The sequence below is a fragment of the Pleurodeles waltl genome, chromosome 2_1 (assembly GCF_031143425.1).
Source record: "Pleurodeles waltl isolate 20211129_DDA chromosome 2_1, aPleWal1.hap1.20221129, whole genome shotgun sequence".
NCBI classification, from domain to species: domain Eukaryota; kingdom Metazoa; phylum Chordata; class Amphibia; order Caudata; family Salamandridae; genus Pleurodeles; species Pleurodeles waltl.
Genome location: NC_090438.1, coordinates 34,427,305 through 34,448,997, shown reverse-complemented (window position 1 = coordinate 34,448,997; position 21,693 = coordinate 34,427,305). Strand labels below are relative to the sequence as shown.

At 48.1% G+C, this 21,693-nt stretch overlaps 1 protein-coding gene across 13 annotated transcripts in view; it reads right to left on the bottom strand.

Annotated features, from left to right (window-relative positions):
- Window positions 1-21,693, bottom strand: part of MED12 (mediator complex subunit 12) — a 786,294-nt gene that overhangs the window by 683,656 nt on the left and 80,945 nt on the right. For 7 of the 13 annotated variants that reach the window (XM_069209253.1, XM_069209285.1, XM_069209270.1 and 4 more), the window contains 3 exons: window positions 17,974-18,073; window positions 16,351-16,487; window positions 14,092-14,250 (listed from right to left, as the gene is read on the bottom strand). In XM_069209253.1, the coding sequence (XP_069065354.1) occupies window positions 14,092-14,250; window positions 16,351-16,487; window positions 17,974-18,073 (396 nt within the window). The remainder of the gene's footprint in view (window positions 1-14,091; window positions 14,251-16,350; window positions 16,488-17,973; window positions 18,074-21,693) is intronic. The other 6 variants (XM_069209261.1, XM_069209294.1, XM_069209330.1 and 3 more) reach the window with 1 other exon arrangement.

Here is a 21,693-nt window from a genome sequence, read left to right as displayed (position 1 = left end):
AGTGGAGGGCGCTCCTTCTCTCATGTCGCATCAAAAACCTGGAACAGGCTTCCCACACACACCTCCGGACCATCACCTCACTTCCGGAATTCCGCAGGGCCCTCAAGACCTGGCTGTTCGAATAAGCCTCTGGGACCTGCAAGCGCCTGGATGCCCTATTGGGTGATTAGGCGCGCTTTATAAATCCTGATTGATCGACTGATGTCTTGCACTCCTCTGTTAAGCCTAAGGCTGCTCAACCACATTACCCCTAAATAGAACACTTTGGGATGGCATAGTAAACCCTGTCCACTCAGTGGAGAACGACTGGACTATTTACACAGTGTATCTAGTTATCTGATATACCACAAAAAGAGCTAGCTTCCGACAAGGGTCTACCGATTCAGAGGGAACATTTTCATTTAGGATTGGTGGTACTGTTAGAAAAAGAATCAAGACCTTTTTTGAGCAAACAGTGACAATTCCTTCCCTTTCACATTGTTCATGCTGTTGCCTTCATAAGTCCAGATTGTGAGACAGATGTCTGATCCATATGGCCTTCTTGGAAGGTTATGCAAAGGTTAGGATTATAATCTATGGCATTCTAAATTCTATCCTATTAGCTTCAAGTTGAGGTGAAAATAATTTTAAACAACTGGGAAGAAAGCCCTGTGAACTGGCTCGTGTAAACTGTGCCACTCGGCTCTCCCACGTACACAGGTCTGAGACACAGCAAGGATGAAAGCCCTCTGCATCGCTTTGTGTTAAGTGTGCTGCCTGGTTCTCCCACTTAACCGGGCGTTATGCAAAGTGCATCCCATTTCCACGAGCATAGATGCAGCTTCTTCTACTGAGTCTATGTGGAGAGACACTGTGAAGTCACCATTTTAACTATATTTCTGCATGGGGTGGTAATGGGTGAAAGACTACCCAAGTCACTCTGACACAATTACTACATTCCATATGCTTCCATCATGTCTGGCACATGTATGAAGGGTACCTGTGTCCATGTCAAGTGTGGGAATAAAATGTTGTGAATAGGCAATGAGACCTGCACTCTGTGTATTTTGTTGACGACTGTGAGGTCCACTGTGGAAGACCAGGGTTGTCCTTTCGGAAATACCAACCACAAATGAACATCTCGTCACTCTCCAGAAAACAAGTTGTGCAGCAAGCTAGCAAGACAAATCCTATACAAAGTCACTAGATGTCCTCCTGATCTAAATGCTTCTCCTTTCTGCCTTTGACTAACATCAGTCTATGAAATCACTCAGAGTCATTTAACATCCACTTGAGCCAGCGCAAAGAGGTCTCAGGAGGATGCAGGGCACAGCAAACTGGGACCAAAGCAGGAAGAATGTTCTCCCAGGATTGATGCAGCCTCTGTGACGGGTCCGGCTAGGCTACAAGAGAAGGATAAAGTACTGGGCTACCTCAGCAGTTTGTTCGAAGGAATTAACTAGTCACTGAGTAGGTCCTGCATCAGCATCTGATGAGAAGACTATGAAGATCCAGAGTAAACCCCCTGCTTGGCTGCCATTCGTCTTCCACAGTAGGCCCAAGTCCAGGAACACTTGTGGAGTCATATTGTTGTTTGACCTGCATAGAGGAACATCTTCCTACCTAAATTAGGAGGCACCAGGAAGAGTGGTCTGATCCAGCAAGGCCAAGCTGAACAAAGGGTCTGTGTGGTGATATGTCAACAGATGTATCCTTGCCCAGTAGCCTTGAGATTGACCCAGTCAAATTGCTCAGGAAAAGACAGAAGAATGCCAGGTAAAGGAGCTGCTCCAATGCCTTCAAAGCAATTTCATTCACTTAGGTGACACAAAATGCCTCTAGACCACACAGCATGAATGCAGTAGTTGTATAATACAAACATAAACAAAAGGCATCAGAGAATAGTACATGGTCAAAGACAAGGATGCAGACCGCTGGATACTGGGAGGAGAAATTAACTGCTACCGCAGTCAGTTGCAGTGTTCTTTAAAGAGCTGCATCTTCAAATCTTCCCTCAATTGGAGCGTCATGGGGTCGGTCCTGGTGGATACAGGGATGTTTCAGATAATGGCTGCATAGATGGAAAACACCTTGTAGGAAGTTGGCTCTGTATGCACTATTTCAAAGTAAGGAATAGTATGCACAGAGTCCAAGGGTTCCCCTTAGAGGTAAGATAGTGGCAAAAAGAGATAATACTAATGCTCTATTTTGTGGTAGTGTGGTCGAGCAGTAGGCTTATCAAAGGAGTAGTGTTAAGCATTTGTTGTACATACACACAGGCAATAAATGAGGAACACACACTCAGAGACAAATCCAGCCAATAGGTTTTGTTATAGAAAAATATCTATTCTTAGTTTATTTTAAGAACCACAGGTTCAAATTTTACATGTAATATCTCATTTGAAAGGTATTGCAGGTAAGTACTTCAGGAACTTTAAATCATTACATTAGCATGTATACTTTTTACATAAAACACAATAAGCTGTTTTAAAAGTGGACACAGTGCAATTTTCACAGTTCCTGGGGGAGGTAAGTTTTTGTTAGTTTTGTCAGGTAAGTAAATCACTTACAAGTCTCAGGTTTGGGTCCAAGGTAGCCCACCGTTGGGGGTTCAGAGCAACCCCAAAGTTACCACACCAGCAGCTCAGGGCCGGTCAGGTGCAGAGGTCAAAGAGGTGCCTAAAACGCATAGGCTGCAATGGAGAGAAGGGGGTGCCCCGGTTCCGGTCTGCCAGCAGGTAAGTACCCGCGTCTTCGGAGGGCAGACCAGAGGGGTTTTGTAGGGCACCGGGGGGGACACAAGTCAGCACAGAAAGTACACCCTCAGCAGCGTGGGGGCGGCCGGGTGCAGTGTGCAAACACGCGTCGGGTTTTCAATGTTGTTCAATGAGAGATCAAGGGATCTCTTCAGCGTCGCAGGCAGGCAAGGGGGGGGCTCCTCGGGGTAGCCACCACCTGGGCAAGGGAGAGGGCCTCCTGGGGGTCACTCCTGCACAGGAGTTCCGTTCCTTTAGGTGCTGGGGGCTGCGGGTGCAGGGTCTTTTCCAGCCGTCGGGAAATGGAGTTCAGGCAGTCGCGGTCAGGGGGAGCCTCGGGATTCCCTCTGCAGGCGTCGCTGTTTGGGGCTCAGGGGGGACAACTTTGGTTACTCGCGGTCTCGGAGTCGCCGGAGGGTCCTCCCTGAGGTGTTGGTTCTCCACCAGTCGAGTCGGGGTCGCCGGGTGCAGTGTTGCAAGTCTCACGCTTCTTGCGGGGAGTTGCAGGGGTCTTTAAATCTGCTCCTTTGAAACAAAGTTGCAGTCTTTTTGGAGCAGGTCCGCTGTCCTCGGGAGTTTCTTGTCGTCGTCGAAGCAGGGCAGTCCTCAGAGGATTCAGAGGTCGCTGGTCCCTTTGGAAGGCGTCGCTGGAGCAGAGTTCTTTGGAAGGCAGGAGACAGGCCGGTGAGTTTCTGGAGCCAAGGCAGTTGTTGTCTTCTGGTCTTCCTCTGCAGGGGTTTTCAGCTAGGCAGTCCTTCTTCTTGTTGTTGCAGGAATCTGGTTTCTAGGTTCAGGGAGAGCCCTTAAATACTAAATTTAAGGGCGTGTTTAGGTCTGGGGGGTTAGTAGCCAATGGCTACTAGCCCTGAGGGTGGGTACACCCTCTTTGTGCCTCCTCCCAAGGGGAGGGGGTCACATCCCTAATCCTATTGGGGGAATCCTCCATCTGCAAGATGGAGGATTTCTAAAAGTTAGAGTCACCTCAGCTCAGGACACCTTAGGGGCTGTCCTGACTGGCCAGTGACTCCTTGTTATTCTCATTATTTTCTCCGGCCTTGCCGCCAAAAGTGGGGGCCGGGGCCGGAGGGGGCGGGAAACTCCACTAGCTGGAGTGTCCTGCGGGGCTGTGACAAAGGGGTGAGCCTTTGAGGCTCACCGCCAGGTGTTACAGCTCCTGCCTGGGGGAGGTGTTAGCATCTCCACCCAGTGCAGGCTTTGTTACTGGCCTCAGAGTGACAAAGGCACTCTCTCCATGGGGCCAGCAACATGTCTCTAGTGTGGCAGGCTGCTGGAACCAGTCAGCCTACACAGATAGTCGGTTAAGTTTCAGGGGGCACCTCTAAGGTGCCCTCTGTGGTGTATTTTGCAATAAAATGTACACTGGCATCAGTGTGCATTTATTGTGCTGAGAAGTTTGATACCAAACTTCCCAGTTTTCAGTGTAGCCATTATGGTGCTGTGGAGTTCGTGTAAAACAGACTCCCAGACCATATACTCTTATGGCTACCCTGCACTTACAATGTCTAAGGTTTTGCTTAGACACTGTAGGGGCACAGTGCTCATGCACTGGTACCCTCACCTATGGTATAGTGCACCCTGCCTTAGGGCTGTAAGGCCTGCTAGAGGGGAGTCTTACCTATACTGCACAGGCAGTGAGAGGCTGGCATGGCACCCTGAGGGGAGTGCCATGTCGACTTACTCATTTTGTTCTCACTAGCACACACAAGCTGGTAAGCAGTGTGTCTGTGCTGGGTGAGGGGTCTCTAGGGTGGCATAATACATGCCGCAGCCCTTAGAGACCTTCCCTGGCATCAGGGCCCTTGGTACCAGAGGTACCAGTTACAAGGGACTTATCTGGGTGCCAGGGTGTGCCAATTGTGGGATCAAAAGTACAGGTTAGGGAAATAACACTGGTGCTGGGGCCTGGTTAGCAGGCCTCAGCACACTTTCAATTCAAAACATAGCATCAGCAAAGGCAAAAAGTCAGGGGGTAACCATGCCAAGGAGGCATTTCCTTACATCGACTTACTCGTTTTGTTCTCACCAGCACACACAAGCTGGTAAGCAGTGTGTCTGTGCTGAGTGAGGGGTCCCCAGGGTGGCATAAGATATGCTGCAGCCCTTAGAGACCTTCCCTGGCATCAAGGCCCTTGGTACCAGGGGTACCAGTTACAAGGGACTTACCTGGATGCCAGGGTGTGCCAATTGTGGAATCAAAAGTACAGGTTAGGGAAAGAACACTGGTGCTGGGGCCTGGTTAGCAGGCCTCAGCACACTTTCAATTCAAAACATAGCATCAGCAAAGGCAAAAAGTCAGGGGGTAACCATGCCAAGGAGGCATTTCCTTACACACCTGCTGCCTTCTTTTTAATTTTCTACACTTCTTAGACTTCAGTTTAAAGGTGTCCTGGCTGCTACGGTGCCAAGAGCCAGCAGGGATGGTGAGCTTGTCTGTAATATAAGCAGGGTGCTTGTTGAGCTGGCTTTTTAAATGATGCAACTGGATTTGAAATGGTGTGGGCGGCAGGGGAAGGCAACTGACTTCCATTAGGATTGGGTGATAGGATCATATTTATTCAGGGCCTGGATGAGATGTGCTGTGGCATGTAAGGTGCCCTTAATTGCCAGTGTAGAGTCTGGGAGTCCATCAAGCAAGTACTTACCACCCTAAAGATGTGAGAGCACATGGGTTGGAACAGCAGTTCTAAAACGGGTTAATTTTCGTCAGAAGAGAGCTGGTAATAGACCATCTGTTTTTTGGCAATGCTTTCTTTGAGAGTGATGTTTATGTCCAGGGTGAATCCAAATAACCAGGCATTCAGTGAAAGCTGCAGTTCAAAGCAGCCGAAGTTCATATCATTAACCCAGGTTTGTACTATTTCTTGGTTGTTGTTCATGTCAGGGAATCCGGTCTTGGGGGCGTTGAGCTGCTAGTGGCTAGGACTCGCCAGGCAATGGTGGCCCAGGTTTGGATGAGGTGAAGACATTGTCTGAGGTACTGGATGTCTTTAGTGGGGGAGACCCTCAAGGAGAGATGTATATTGTTGGCATATTAGTGAATACCAATGCTGTTATCACTGAGTAGAGCTGCAAGGGGCTCAAAGAAGAGGCTGAAAATGAGCCAGGGACAGTATGGAGTCCTGGGGCAATCCGGAGATGGTCTTTTGGGATCTGAAGGTGCCCACCTGAACAAGCTGCTGTTATTTGAAAAAGTAAGAGGAGAATCAGTACAAGTCAATGCCAGCCAACCCTATTCAAGAAACATGGTGCTGGGCATTACTTAAGTAAATGGGCCTGCACATGCATTAGTAGAGGTACTTTGGCATAGGGAACTGAATCTTTTGCTTGGCTCGAGATGTAACAGAGATATGTCAGCTGCACCTGCTCAAACAACAAGCAGTGAGATACTCTGTCCATGAGCTAACAGCGCGCAAGGAAGGGGAATGGCGTTTGTGTTAGTGACAATGTTGAGGCAGATCTGTAGGTCCTCTGACCCTTGCTTGACCATCAACACCCCTTGTCTAGCCTGGACTACAGGAGCTCTGTCGTTCATTCACAAGCCTGCATAGCACCGTGACCACATCAGTCTTTATGCACTCCTGGACCTTCTTGGACAAGTCGAAAGTCTTGTTTTAACCAGGCAGACATCCCCATGTGCACAGCATGGACAGAGTGAAGTCAAACCCAAAGTCAGCAGAAACAGCTGCACAAAGTGAACAGGCACTATCAAATATTTTGCTGCTCAGGGGAAAGATTCACTTCCTCCATAAGGCAATCTTTTCTTAACTCCAGGAAGTTAACTGTTCAGCTGCCCAAGCAGCGCTGTCAGCTTTTCCCTCCAGAGGGAAGGAGTATGTTGATGTGCATGGAACACCCTGTAGGGGCTGCTCATAGCACCGTGTAGGAGGCTGGGATCTCTTTGCAGTACACCCACCTCTCTTTGCCTGGTTTTTTATTCAACTTTGACTGAAGTGCACTGGATTCCTGCTAACCAGGTCTCCAGTGCTACTGTTCCTTCTCCAAAACAAGACACCTGTTCACATGATCCCCAAGAGGCCAGGCCCCATAGCACCTCTGTAAGTCCCTAGTAAATGGTATCTCTGTGCCTAAGGCACAGAAACTAAAGAGGGTCCCTCAGAGCTGCAGCACAGCTTGTGCCACACTAAGGGACCCAGCACCAACATCGTGCAGACCGCCAATGCAGGCTGTGTGACAAGGTGATCCCAAAAGTGGAAACACAACATGGCACACAGTGTGTGTGCCACATCCCCTAAACACTGCATGTAATATTTGTATGTCACCCCTAAGGCAGGCCTTACAACCCTAAGGCAGGTTGTAGGAAGCTACATCTGTATATACTATAGCAAAGTGACATATTGAGCATCGAGTCCAGGGGATCACCAGAGGCTTAACAGAGGTTAAAGTACATAATAACAATGCTCTCTTTTGTGGTAGTGTGGCCGAGCAGTTAGGCTTATCAGATGGTAGTGCAAAGCATTTGTTGTACACCCACAGAAAACAGAAAAAGCACACACTCAAGGACTTAACTCCAGATCAATGGTTTTTATGTTGCAAAAATCTATTTTCTTAGTTTATTTTTAGCACCACAAAATTCAAGTTGCAGGTAAGTACCTTAAAAGTTTAGTCTTTCACACAGGTATCAACAGTACTTTGTTTGAAATAGGTAAGTAATACAGTTTTTGAATTATAGGCAAATAGCTGTTTTAAAAATGGACACTGCAATTATCAAACAGTTCTGGGGGGGGGAAAGGGGGAGGGGGGACGAGTAGGCGACTCAGAGGGCAGACCGGTGGGCCACAAGTAGGCACCAAACACACACAATCAGCGGCACAGGGGCAGCCGGGTCCAGGGTGCAAACAGGATGTCCGTTTTCAATGCTTGCCTATGAGGAAACCCCGGGGGTCACTCAGAGGCTGCAGGCGGGGTCCAGGAGGGTGTCTCAGGCACAGCCACCGGTCGGACAGGGAGGGCCGTCTGCTGAACAATGAGGCACCGGGGTCGGTTTCTCCAAGGCCTGGGGGCTTTAGGGGGCATCTTTAAGATGCCCTCAATATGCATTTTTCAATAAATCCCACACTGGCATCAGTGTGGGTTTATTGTGCTGAGACGTTTGATACCAAACTTACCAGTATTCAGTGAATCCACTATGGTGCTGTAGAGTTTGTAATGACAAACTCCAAGACCATATACTCAGTATGGCTACACTGCACTTACAATGTCTAAGAATGGACTTAGACACTGTAGGGGCATTTTGCTCATGCAGCTATGCCTTCACCTGTGGAATAGTGCACCCTGTCTTAAGACTGTAAGGCCTGCTAGAGGGGTGACTTACCTTTGCCACAGGCTATGGTTGGTGGGCATGGCACCCTGAGAGGGGTGCCATATTGACTTTGTCTTTTCTCCTCCCCAGCACACACGGCAAGGTAGTGTGCATGGGCTGAGTGAAGGGTCCCCTAGGCTGGCATAATACACTCTGCAGCCCTTAGAGAACTTCCCTGGCCACAGGCTCCTTGGTACCATGGGTATCTTTTACAAGAGACTTAACTGTGTCCCAGGGCTGTGCTACTTGTGGCAACAAAGGTACAGTTTTAGGGAAAGAAGACTGGTGCTAGGGCCTGGTTAGCAGGATCCCAGCACACTTTCAATCAAAGGTGGCGGCATCAACACTAGGCAAAAAGTGTGTGTGTGGGAGGGGGGGTTACCCATGCAAACAGTGGCACTTTCCTACACAGGGTGAATTATATACATGTTTGGGCATATCTGTAAGAGCAGATATGCCTCCCCGTGCCTTTGTCGATTCTCAGACATAGTAAGTGTACAGGGAAGCCATATTAAACACATGCTGGATACTGGTTGTAGGAAGTTGGTTCTGTATGTGCTATTTCAAAGTAAGGAATAGCATGCACAGAGTCCAAGGGTTCCCCTTAGAGGTAAAATAGTGGTAAAAATAGATAATACTAATGCTCTATTTTGTGGTAGTGTGGTCGAGCAATAGGCTTATCCAAGGAGTAGTGTTAAGCATTTGTTGCACATACACATAGACAATAAATGAGGTACACACACTCAGAGACAAATCCAGCCAATAGGTTTTGTATAGAAAAATATCTTTTCTTAGTTTATTTTAAGAACCACAGGTTCAAATTCTACATGTAATATCTCATTTGGAAGGTATTGCAGGTAAGTACTTTAGGAACTTTAAATCATAAAAATTGCATGTATACTTTTCAAGTTATTGACAAATAGCTGTTTTAAAAGTGGACACTTAGTGCAATTTTCACAGTTCCTAGGGGAGGTAAGTATTTGTTAGGTTAACCAGGTAAGTAAGACACTTACAGGGCTCAGTTCTTGGTCCAAGGTAGCCCACCGTTGGGGGTTCAGAGCAACCCCAAAGTCACCACACCAGCAGCTCAGGGCCGGTCAGGTGCAGAGTTCAAAGTGGTGCCCAAAACACATAGGCTAGAATGGAGAGAAGGGGGTGCCCCGGTTCCGGTCTGCTTGCAGGTAAGTACCCACGTCTTCGGAGGGCAGACCAGGGGGGGTTTTGTAGGGCACCGGGGGGGACACAAGTCCACACAGAGATTTCACCCTCAGCGGCGCGGGGGCGGCCGGGTGCAGTGTAGAAACAAGCGTCGGGTTCGCAATGTTAGTCTATGAGAGATCTCGGGATCTCTTCAGCGCTGCAGGCAGGCAAGGGGGGGGTTCCTCGGGGAAACCTCCACTTGGGCAAGGGAGAGGGACTCCTGGGGGTCACTTCTCCAGTGAAAGTCCGGTCCTTCAGGTCCTGGGGGCTGCGGGTGCAGGGTCTCTCCCAGGTGTCGGGACTTTAGGTTCAAAGAGTCGCGGTCAGGGGAAGCCTCGGGATTCCCTCTGCAGGCGGCGCTGTGGGGGCTCAGGGGGGACAGGTTTTGGTACTCACAGTATCAGAGTAGTCCTGGGGTCCCTCCTGAGGTGTCGGATCGCCACCAGCCGAGTCGGGGTCGCCGGGTGCAGTGTTGCAAGTCTCACGCTTCTTGCGGGGAGCTTGCAGGGTTCTTTAAAGCTGCTGGAAACAAAGTTGCAGCTTTTCTTGGAGCAGGTCCGCTGTCCTCGGGAGTTTCTTGTCTTTTTGAAGCAGGGGCAGTCCTCAGAGGATGTCGAGGTCGCTGGTCCCTTTGGAAGGCGTCGCTGGAGCAGGATCTTTGGAAGGCAGGAGACAGGCCGGTGAGTTTCTGGAGCCAAGGCAGTTGTCGTCTTCTGGTCTTCCGCTGCAGGGGTTTTCAGCTGGGCAGTCCTTCTTCTTGTAGTTGCAGGAATCTAATTTTCTAGGGTTCAGGGTAGCCCTTAAATACTAAATTTAAGGGCGTGTTTAGGTCTGGGGGGTTAGTAGCCAATGGCTACTAGCCCTGAGGGTGGGTACACCCTCTTTGTGCCTTCTCCCAAGGGGAGGGGGTCACAATCCTAACCCTATTGGGGGAATCCTCCATCTGCAAGATGGAGGATTTCAAAAAGTTAGAGTCACCTCAGCTCAGGACACCTTAGGGGCTGTCCTGACTGGCCAGTGACTCCTCCTTGTTTTTCTCATTATTTTCTCCGGCCTTGCCGCCAAAAGTGGGGCCTGGCCGGAGGGGGCGGGCAACTCCACTAGCTGGAGTGTCCTGCTGGGTTGGCACAAAGGAGGTGAGCCTTTGAGGCTCACCGCCAGGTGTGACAATTCCTGCCTGGGGGAGGTGTTAGCATCTCCACCCAGTGCAGGCTTTGTTACTGGCCTCAGAGTGACAAAGGCACTCTCCCCATGGGGCCAGCAACATGTCTCGGTTTGTGGCAGGCTGCTAAAACTAGTCAGCCTACACAGATAGTCGGTTAAGTTTTCAGGGGGCACCTCTAAGGTGCCCTCTGTGGTGTATTTTACAATAAAATGTACACTGGCATCAGTGTGCATTTATTGTGCTGAGAAGTTTGATACCAAACTTCCCAGTTTTCAGTGTAGCCATTATGGTGCTGTGGAGTTCGTGTAAAACAGACTCCCAGACCATATACTCTTATGGCTACCCTGCACTTACAATGTCTAAGGTTTTGTTTAGACACTGTAGGGGTACCATGCTCATGCACTGGTACCCTCACCTATGGTATAGTGCACCCTGCCTTAGGGCTGTAAGGCCTGCTAGAGGGGTGTCTTACCTATACTGCATAGGCAGTGAGAGGCTGGCATGGCACCCTGAGGGGAGTGCCATGTCGACTTACTCGTTTTGTCCTCACTAGCACACACAAGCTGGCAAGCAGTGTGTCTGTGCTGAGTGAGAGGTCTCCAGGGTGGCATAAGACATGCTGCAGCCCTTAGAGACCTTCCTTGGCATCAGGGCCCTTGGTACTAGAAGTACCAGTTACAAGGGACTTATCTGGATGCCAGGGTCTGCCAATTGTGGATACAAAAGTACAGGTTAGGGAAAGAACACTGGTGCTGGGGCCTGGTTAGCAGGCCTCAGCACACTTTCAATTGTAAACATAGCATCAGCAAAGGCAAAAAGTCAGGGGGCAACCATGCCAAGGAGGCATTTCCTTACACTGGTCAATACGAGTTCCCCAGCTACATGGTGGCTTCCCTGAAAATAGGGATATTTGGTATCAAACATCTCGTATTAAACTTTCACTGGTTCCAGTGACAGATTAATACCTGCGCCCAGAGGGCACCTTAGAGGTGCCCCCTGAAAACCTACCAACTGCTAGTGGGCTCAATGACTAGTTCAAGCCAGCCTGCCACCAACAGATGAGATTCTGACACCCAGGGGAGAGATCATTTGCTCTCTGGAGGTCAGAAACAAAGCCTGCTCTGGCAAGGGTGTTACACAGCCCTCCCAACAGGATGAACTGTACATCTGCATTCCAAAGCATGAGGCTTCAAAGAAGCCCACCGCCACTGGAATGCAGATCTAGCCTTCCTCAGAGGAAGATGCCGAGTCCCCCCAGCCACAGGGCCCATCTGGCACCTGGACAGGCGGGATAATTAGGAGGCGTGTTGCACTTGTGAACTGGACACACCCCTAGGGTGATCAGCCTGAAATGAACACAGCCTTAGAAATTCCACCATCTTGTGTGTGGAAGGAACTAGGAATTCTGGGACAGGGTGATGCCCACCCCCCCAAAGGAAGTGGTCATCTAGGGGTGTACTGACCCCAAGGGTAAGTAGCCCATTGGCTACTACCCTTCACTCCCCTTAGCGCCCTCTAAATTGAGTAGTTATTGATACAAGGGCATCAGATCTTCGCTAGACACAAAAAAAGTATACGAAGCCTGCAGAACCTGAGAACAGAGGAGCATGACTGACCTGGCACTAACCCTGCTAGCCTGTCTGCTGCACCTGACTCTCGAGGAGCAACTGACCTATCCTGCCACTGCAGCATCCAAGAAACCAGGAGAGGTGCTTGTGCTTTGTAAATTGCTAAGAAGAACTTCCTATGAGCAGAGGAGCTTCTTTCCTGCATCTGCAGGCACCCAAAGAAAGAACTGTGAGGACCGGGATCACGGAAAAACCCAAGGCTGGACAGTACCGGTGCACTCAAGCTGCTTAGTCTGAGGTGAAGTGGGCTAAAGGGGCCAGCGAGGTCCCTAGGCCCTCTAGAGACAAAGCCCTCCACGAGCTTGCCCTCTGTGGACTTCCTGACTGCATCTGCAGCCTGTTTCAAAGGACCCCCCCTGCAACCGCGAGTGTCCTGAAGACAAAGATCCGACGCCTCAGGACACTTCTGCACCAGACTGCCCCGGAATAAGGAGAAGAGGACCAAGGGTGTTGTCACGTCTCCCAGCATTGTGAGACATGAGCCCACTTGTTGGCTTGGTCGGGCTGGACTCCCAGTTCATGCCTGAAGCCTGCTTTTGTGGGCCTCCCCTCCAACCGGGAGTCAAATCCAGCACCAGAAGACACTACTGCACCCGAGCCCTGCAGCCCAAGGAGAAATCGAGCCCCTCTGCAGGTTCCCCAGGATTGACCTCCCAGTCCCAGCTTCAAGCAAATTCAAGACCGGACTGTTTCCCTTTTGAAGTGACTGGAACACCCGACGCCATAACACACCTCTGCACACCTGGACACCCCAAAGCCTACCGAGGTGACCTGTTGGTGTGGCCTTGGGCAGTGTCCCATGCTCATCTTAAGTCCTGGAGGAACAGTCCCGTAAGTCGCTGTGAAGTGTCGGAATGCAGTACATGTTTCCCCCCAATAGGATAACATTACTGCACCCTAAAATTGCAGTGTCAACTTTTAAAAACTCTAAAAATTCCTATCTCGAAAAGTATTCACCGGATTCTGGTGATCTTTGCATCACAGCTTATATAAAACTATGTGTTATTTTTATAAATTGGAGTCGGATTTTTTAATAGAGTGTGTATCTCACTTAGTGCACGTGTGTGGATTACGTGCTTAGCACTAGCCTTTAAATGCCTAACTGCTGAACCACACTAGCACAAAAGAGAGCATTGGGGTGCCATTTGTGCCCCTGTGGTACCTTCGGGGTTTGCCTGGACTCTCTGCACAGTGTACCTCACTTTGGTCCACTATATAGCGAGCCAGCTTCCTACACAATGTAAACCATTCTAAAGACACTACTTATCTTCCTGACGCACTACTCCGTTGTAACCAGCGAGAGAGGCATTACGGCCTACATTTTGGTGAGCGCAGGTCTGCGGTAATGGCAGTTTCACGACCTGCCTCAGCTGGGCCGAGCCCACATCATCGTGAGTGAAAGTTGCCCGTTTTCTCTCCTTTGCCTCGCTCACCAAGTGTAAGGGATAACAAATAAGGAGGTGCCTAGAGCTCTCAGGCTCCAGGCAAAAGGAGAAAGCCTCTGAATTTCTAGTTTGGAGGGAGCCATCCCCCAACTAATCCAGGAAACCACAAAGTCACACTCTAAGTGAGATCTCTGGTGCACTGCATTAGCAGAACGGGCTACTGGAAGACAGTATCTAAGCAAAAAGTGCTTGTAAATCCCTTTCTACACTCAAAGCACCTGCATCTCCAATGTTATCAGTACCCGTGTGTCGAAAATTCTTTTGTGCTGTACAATAAACTAGTTGTGCTCAATATGGACATAATGGATAATGCTTGCCGTATCAAATATACTCTACCACTAATCAATACAACAGTATACTCTAACTTTGCCAGCCAATTTATTTTATTAGTCCTTTTCTATATGAAACACTTTCCAACAGATGCATAACAGACCACATTTTCCTACAGTCAACAAGTATCCCAACCAGGTAGGAGGTGCTCAAAATCTGTAGGTGCTAACGACTCATACAGTAATAAAGCAATTAACAAATGTGCATAAGATTATAACAGAAAAACAGAAGACTGCAGACCACTTACCTCAGCTTCTATCTCGGCCTGCCGCTTCTCCAGCAGCGTAGCCACTACCATAGCTCTGTGGTGCCCAGACCTCTTGCAGCTGACTGCCCACTCACAAAGCAAGGCCACCACAGCATCATCGTCCGGGGAGATCTGCAGGAAGGCAGAAGGGCCATCACACTAGTCATAAACAGAGAAGAAGCTCAGGGAGGGGGAGATCTCGTCCTGCTGTTTAAAACACTGCAGGGATACGCCATGGATCACACTAGCAGTTACACAATTCTCGCTCTCTCATTCCACAACCGACATCTTGTACACTAATGACGTGTGGTCGGACTATTGCTGAACAGCTACTGTCTCCTACCACTAGGGGGTTGACATTTGAAGCAAATCCCAATGTTCTAGTAAAAATGTCATCTGGAAGGAGGCAAGCAACAGTTTCTGCACAAAGCACTCTGTGAACAGCTTTACCTACAGATGCTAGGATGCATACGTGTGTTGCTTCTAAAAGTGTTGGACTGAAGTCAGGCAGTTCTGCACAGGACAATTGAGTTTCTTATACAGCCCCACCGGTAGGCATCAAATCTTTTCAGTGGACACTTAGTTTGGGGGAGGGTGGTCACTTGGAATGTGGAAGAAACTGAAAATGAGCACAGGATAAGCTACAAAGGATAAAAAAAGGACACCTGCTGAAGTGTAAGGGGTGTACACTGAGCACAAGTCAGCCTATACTGTCGTGCATGAGATACACCAGCTTCAAATGTTTATATCCTTTTCATTTTGTACTATTTATCATAAAGTATACCATCTTGGGGCCGAGTAAGACGCACCTTAGGATCTTGAGGGAGTCGAGTGCCAGACTGCCAGTGCCAATGACAACCTTGTTTACTTTTCAGAAGAGATATGAGGTGCCAAAGGACTAGAAAGGAGATGGTGGAATCCCATTTCCTAAAAATGTAAGTATGGGCGAGTGAGGCAGCAGAACACCAGGCCTCTTGCAAGTGGTGAATATCGATGAATAACAGTGTCTATTGGATTCCAAGTAGGTAATTCCATTCAGTAAAGCATGAACAATGCTGTCTGATAGGACAGAACTGAAGCATGTAAGTAAGATGCAGGCCAGAGGCCACAGGTCATGATGCACCTGGCACTTTCCTGGGCTCTACTCCCTCACTTGACTTATGTTTTTTCGGGTAAGCCTTCTTTTCTCCATGTCAGAGCAGAACTGAAGTGACTGCCCTGTGGTAAAAGGGAAGGGCAAAAATTCACAAAAGGCATGAAGGGATGAAGTGCAAGGCTGCTTCTTAAGTGGAAGAGGCTAGAACAGGGTCCTTCCTAGGCCCCTTCTAGGTCATGCACCATTACTGTGCAGAACACATGTAGGCTTTAGAACAATTTGCAGAAAAAAGCTTTGTGGATATTAACTTCCTGCAAATATGAATATAAATCAAATTCATCACCTTAAGTTGTGTCCATGACCTTGAAAAAACAGATTTATTTTTGGCTAAATAAATATTTACATTCCTTTTCCTTCAACAGTATTTCAAAATGCACAGTAATGACTAAATAGGCGCAGCATCACAAAAATATAGCTGCCCTTGTTTCTAGGGTGAGTGCAGCCTACTTCAGTTCCCAGAGTCTGAGGCAACCACATTCTTCCTGCCTCAGAGCAGGGTGCGAAGTGCACTTATTCTATTTCACAGAGACATTCTTTACCTTTCTGGCGGCATTGCTTTTCTTTTTCAAAATGTTTCAAGGGTCTCGTCAGGAGCTCTGCAGGTAAGAATGACCTTTTCCATCTCAGAAGAGATAAAAATGGCCTTATTTACGTTCTGTGCCCAGTACAACGGCAAGATGACAGCTGAAGATGGGCTGCCTTAGTGCCTGAACTTCGTGCCTCCTCACCAAGACATTTTAGTCACATTTGGCTTTATGACCTTATTGACACACAATGTTCGGATGATGTTATTTGTCATATCTTGTAATTTTGAGTCTTGATTTCAGTACTAGCAAGCATTGTGCACTGTATGATAACTCAAACAAGTTGTGTGGTACCACTGCTTTTCCAAACCTTTCAAGCTAAAAATGTGTCCTATTGTGCAGCGGTGGTCTTCTAAACTACCCCTAATATCAGATTAGCACATTACTAGGTTATTTCCAAAGCTGACCAAGCCTCTCTGCTCTCACCCAAACTTCCATCTGCTCCATCTCATTCTAGTGTTATCCACTAAGATCCATCTACCCACACTCCCTCCTTGCTTTTTCTTTTCTACCTCTCACCTCATGGCCATCCTTGCTTGGGCCGAGCCCAAAGATACGGTTGTAGAGCGAATCCAATGAGTTGCCAGAATCAGACTTCTCAAAGCTTTGACTGTCCAGAACCTCTAACGTATGCAGCACACGCCCAATGGTGAACCCTGCAGAAAAGAGAAGAGGAATATGCAACAGAGAAAAGGGGTCACTTAACAGGATTTTTCAATATAACTATGAAGTTTGTAATGTTTGCCTTGAAGACAAAAACCCTTCATGGCCCAAACAGGACATCCGACCACATGAACTGATGGGCGCAGGGCACAGAGTCACAAAGAAATGCCAGGATTAGGTAAAAGCAGCAAACCTATTGAGGAGCAGGTAAAGATTTGCTGAAGGGATCACAAAAGCCATTAAAGAAGCATTAACAATCTGATTTAAGTGTCAACTGTCATGATAACTTCCATATTGTATCAAACATTAAATCTTCTCACCTCAACTATCATCCATCTATTTCTAGCAGGTGCCTTAGTTGGACAATAGACTATGGTGGAAGTTGCCCCCTTTCCACAACATCCTTGAGGTTACCTTTAGTACACATTTGCTAAGCTAGCCAACACGGCACATGAGGTGTGGCCGTGCTTCCCAGATAGACCTAGGGTACACTACCAGACACCTGACATCCTATTTATACAAAGCCCTTAAAGCAAATAGACCGGCGGCCCCGCTGATGGCTAGACGATGGTGGAGGAGGACTTGGAGGAACAACTGGCAGACGGGGACTGGAAGAATACGTGCACACCTTTTCATGGAGTGGCAAGCAACACGTGTTTTAATATTCTCCACTTTCAATGTATACATAGCAGACCAAATGCACGATAAACCTATAGAAATCATCGGCTTGTGCTAGATGTTGCAAAACCAGAGCTACGTTCTTGTATACGGCATGGGAGTGTGGCCCAGTTCAAGATTACTGGAAAGAGGTGGTAGTAAATCTGCCCAGGACGACTACTGTGTCCACTGACACCAAAGTAAAACACTATCTTTTGGGGTTTATTTCGCTAACAAAACAAAGGAAAATAAGGTATCGCTATGCTTCTCTGGGATTAGTGCTGGGACAGTGTAGACTGGCAATACATTGGCTGTACCCTAGAGCCCCACACACAATGCTTGGTGCAGAGACATGGGGAAACGGGCCATAGCTGAAGAATGGCAGATGAAGGAGTGAGCTGATGGGGGAGTGGAAGATGATTTGTAGATGGGAAAGGTGTTAAATACTTGGCTGGAAGCAGAGGGAGAGATGGGAACTAATAGCTAGTGGTGCAAACCAAGGGGGAAGGTACTGGTGTGGGGGTGGGGGGGAGGTGGGGGGTTGCTGAGTCGAGTAGTTAGGGCTGCTATAGGCTCATTTGAAGTGTAGAGGGTGACAGTGGAAAAGCAGCAGGAGGTGTGTGTTATAGTCAGTGTCTACCAAAGGGAGTTGATGGGTGGGAGGGGGGCTTGTTGTGGGTGATTGCTAGTAGCAACATCAAATGGTAAGGAATCAGTGCACATTGTTATGGTGTATAGTAGAGCCTACTGAACACCCCATCCAAGGGTCCTGAGGTGAAAGCCATTGTGGAAACAGTATGACAATCAGACAGTAGAACATACCTGCAGTGGTTTCCTGGCACTTATCAAAAGACCACCTGACCTCCACAGCCTGTCCACGCTCCTTAATCTGCAATTCCATCTCCCGCAACTTTGCCCTCACCTAGAAACCAAAAGGAGAATACATTAGTGAAGAAGCGAAGCTGTGCCAGTCTGCTGTAGAAGAGCTGTAATGCAGAGCCCACTGTTCTACATACTGACAGAATCACATACAAGTGTATGCATCTTCACTTTTACACCTACCTTGCAATGACCTTCACACTCGTCCCCAGCGTCTCACTCACCCCCAACTTGTGATCTTGTGCAATATTTCACAAACAGTGGGTTGAGAGAGGAGATTTTTGCTGGGCCATGAAAGTCCAAGCAATAAATAAAGATGCCTTTAAATGCTGTACTTATCTGATCACATTTGCTGTGCTTCAAAGACCGAGGTCAAGAGTCACACTGTGCCTTCTGACAAGTTGCTGCCTATTTTTTTAAATGGGGGCTTGTGTTTACAAACTCCTCTCACTTTTCAGTGGGAGAAAACGTGTAAAGTCTTTATGTGACAGTCTTGCTGGGGTACACCAGTGTGAAAGGAAATGCTGTAGGATGCCTTTTTGTAACACAACAAAAATGTAAAAAAAAAAAAAAAACAATCTGTCGTTAACTGTACATATTCAGAAGTAAGGAAAGCAAATTTAGGCCCACAACCCGGTAGTGCCAGTTGCACCGAATGCTGGCCTCAAAGCTCATCATGCGAGTGTCATAGCCCAGCTTGTGTTTGACAAGGGACACCCTGCTTCTATTTTTTATTTTTTTTATTTAACTCCACCGTTGGGACAGTGGAAAAGCTTCAGCCATGGCAGTGGGAGACTTGACATTTAATACTGGTTTTACCACTTGCCCAAGTATGCTGGTTGTGAACTCTGTATCTAAAGGCTGGTCAGGTTCCACTGCACAGGGGCACTTCTTTGGTGAGAGCATCTCTCACCATCAGAACAACTCACGCCGCATTTGATGTGTAATGAGCAAGATGGAAACTGTGGAACCAGAAGGATTGTATTTTGTTTTTTTAATTTATCATCACTGCCTCTTATGACAAATTGTGCGCTCTTGGATAATCATTTTCACAATTTATTTCTCTGCTTTTTTTTTTTTTTTAACACAGAAAAAAACTTTAATCAAACTAAAGTCTGGTAGTAAGCATGTCATAAGAAAACAGAACTGTAACCCAACAATTATTTGATTGTATCCAAGGAGGAGAGAACGACAAGTCTCACAGACCACTCACAAAAATATTGTGTACTGAGAAAGTTATGAGTCTTGAAACAGGGAGTCCTTTACTGGTGTTTGATGATAGTTAAATTATTTCCTTCCTATAACTTTGTCCACTTAATAGGTGTTATGTGAGAAGTGGTCAAGTCATGCCAAGTGTCTGGCTGCTCAGAGGGTGCACATTATGACTTGCCTCAGTGTCTGCTGCTCAGAGGGTGCACATTATGACTTGCCTCAGTGTCTGCTGCTCAGAGGGTGCACATTATGGCTTGCCTCAGTGTCTGCTGCTCAGAGGGTGCACATTATGGCTTGCCTCAGTGTCTTCCGCTCAGAGGGTGCACATTATGGCTTGCCTCAGTGTCTGCCGCTCAGAGGGTGCACATTATGACTTGCCTCAGTGTCTGCTGCTCAGAGGGTGCACATTATGACTTGCCTCAGTGTCTCCCGCTCAGAGGGTGCACATTATGGCTTGCCTCAGTGTCTTCCGCTCAGAGGGTGCACATTATGGGTTGCCTCAGTGTCTGCTGCTCAGAGGGTGCACATTATGGCTTGCCTCATTGTCTGCTGCTCAGAGGGTGCACATTATGACTTGCCTCAGTGTCTCCCGCTCAGAGGGTGCACATTATGGCTTGCCTCAGTCTCTGCTGCTCAGAGGGTGCACATTATGGCTTGCCTCAGTGTCTGCCGCTCAGAGGGTGCACATTATGGCTTGCCTCAGTTTCTGCTGCTCAGAGGGTGCACGTTATGGCTTGCCTCAGTCTCTGCCGCTCAGAGGGTGCACGTTATGGCTTGCCTCAGTGTCTGCTGCTCAGAGGGTGCACGTTATGACTTGCCTCAGTGTCTGCTGCTCAGAGGGTGCACGTTATGGCTTGCCTCAGTGTCTGCTGCTCAGAGGGTGCACGTTATGGCTTGCCTCAGTGTCTGCTGCTCAGAGGGTGCACGTTATTGCTTGCCTCAGTGTCTGGCTGCTCAGAGGGTGCACATTATGACTTGCCTCAGTGTCTGCTGCTCAGAGGGTGCACGTTATGGCTTGCCTCAGTGTCTGCCGCTCAGAGGGTGCACGTTATGACTTGCCTCAGTGTCTGCCGCTCAGAGGGTGCACGTTATGACTTGCCTCAGTGTCTGCCGCTCAGACGGTGCACATTATGACTTGCCTCAGTGTCTGCTGCTCAGAGGGTGCACATTATGGGTTGCCTCAGTGTCTGCCGCTCAGAGGGTGCACATAATGACTTGCCTCAGTGTCTGCCGCTCAGAGGGTGCACATAATGACTTGCCTCAGTGTCTGCTGCTCAGAGGGTGCACATTATGGCTTGCCTCAGTGTCTGCTGCTCAGAGGGTGCATGTTATGGCTTGCCTCAATATCTGCTGCTCAGAGGGTGCACATTATGACTTGCCTCAGTGTCTGCCGCTCAGAGGGTGCACATAATGACTTGCCCCAGTGTCTGCTGCTCAGAGGGTGCACATTATGACTTGCCTCAGTGTCTGCCGCGCAGAGGGTGCACATTATGACTTCCTCACCCGCAGGCTTTGCTGTCAGGGTGGGGTGGAAGCATGACTTCCTACATTCCTGTTTAACAACTATCTCTTAAAAAATATTTCTCAATGTACTGATATAATCTTATGTACTAAGAAGAAATGCTTCTGCGTATAAATGAAAAACAGGTTTTTGAATTTGGAAAAAACTCATTTGTACATGTTTGTTGCAAGATCTCCTAAAAAAAGTGTTTCTGAAGTTAAGTGGTGGAGGACACTTTCTTTGCTTCTTTTATTTTACTTCAGTTAAGAAGTAAATGTGTAAATAGATGGTTGTTATTTTTTTAACATTTTTCGGACTGTAAGCTCCCAATTAAACAGCAGCAGAGTGCTTCTGTTCACTGGGGGGGCCCTTAAGAGATTCACAGAGTCGCAGGGCATTACCATGATCCAGATGACAGAGTATGATGGGCTTGAACAGCAGTCCTGAAGTCACTTTCTGGAAGAAATAGTTTCATTTTATTCTGAAGACAGAGGTGGTACAATTAGGTGAAAGCTGGCATGTGAAGCAGTCATGGTTCATGTCACTGGAGCAGCTTTGTACTGTTTCTTGTTATTGTTGTAAGCAAATAACATTAATTCTGTCTTGGCGGATAACAGGGATTCTGTCTTGGGCGCTTTGAGCTCCAGGCAGGTGCTGGACATCAGATATGGATGATGTGCAGGTAGGGTTTGAAGTGCTGGATGTCCGAACTAGAGGAGACTCGAGTTGAGTAGTGTACCACTGGCATACTGGTGAATCCTGATGCTGTTATCAGCGAGCGCAGCACCACAGGTCTTCATACAGAGGATGAAGACCACAGGAGACAGTATGGAACCCTTGGGGACTCTGCTAGTCAGAGGGATCTTTTGGGGTCTGGGGCTGCACATTTAAACAAACAGGTGTTGGTTAGAAAGGTAGGAGAAGATGCAGTAAAGGACACCGAAGTTAAA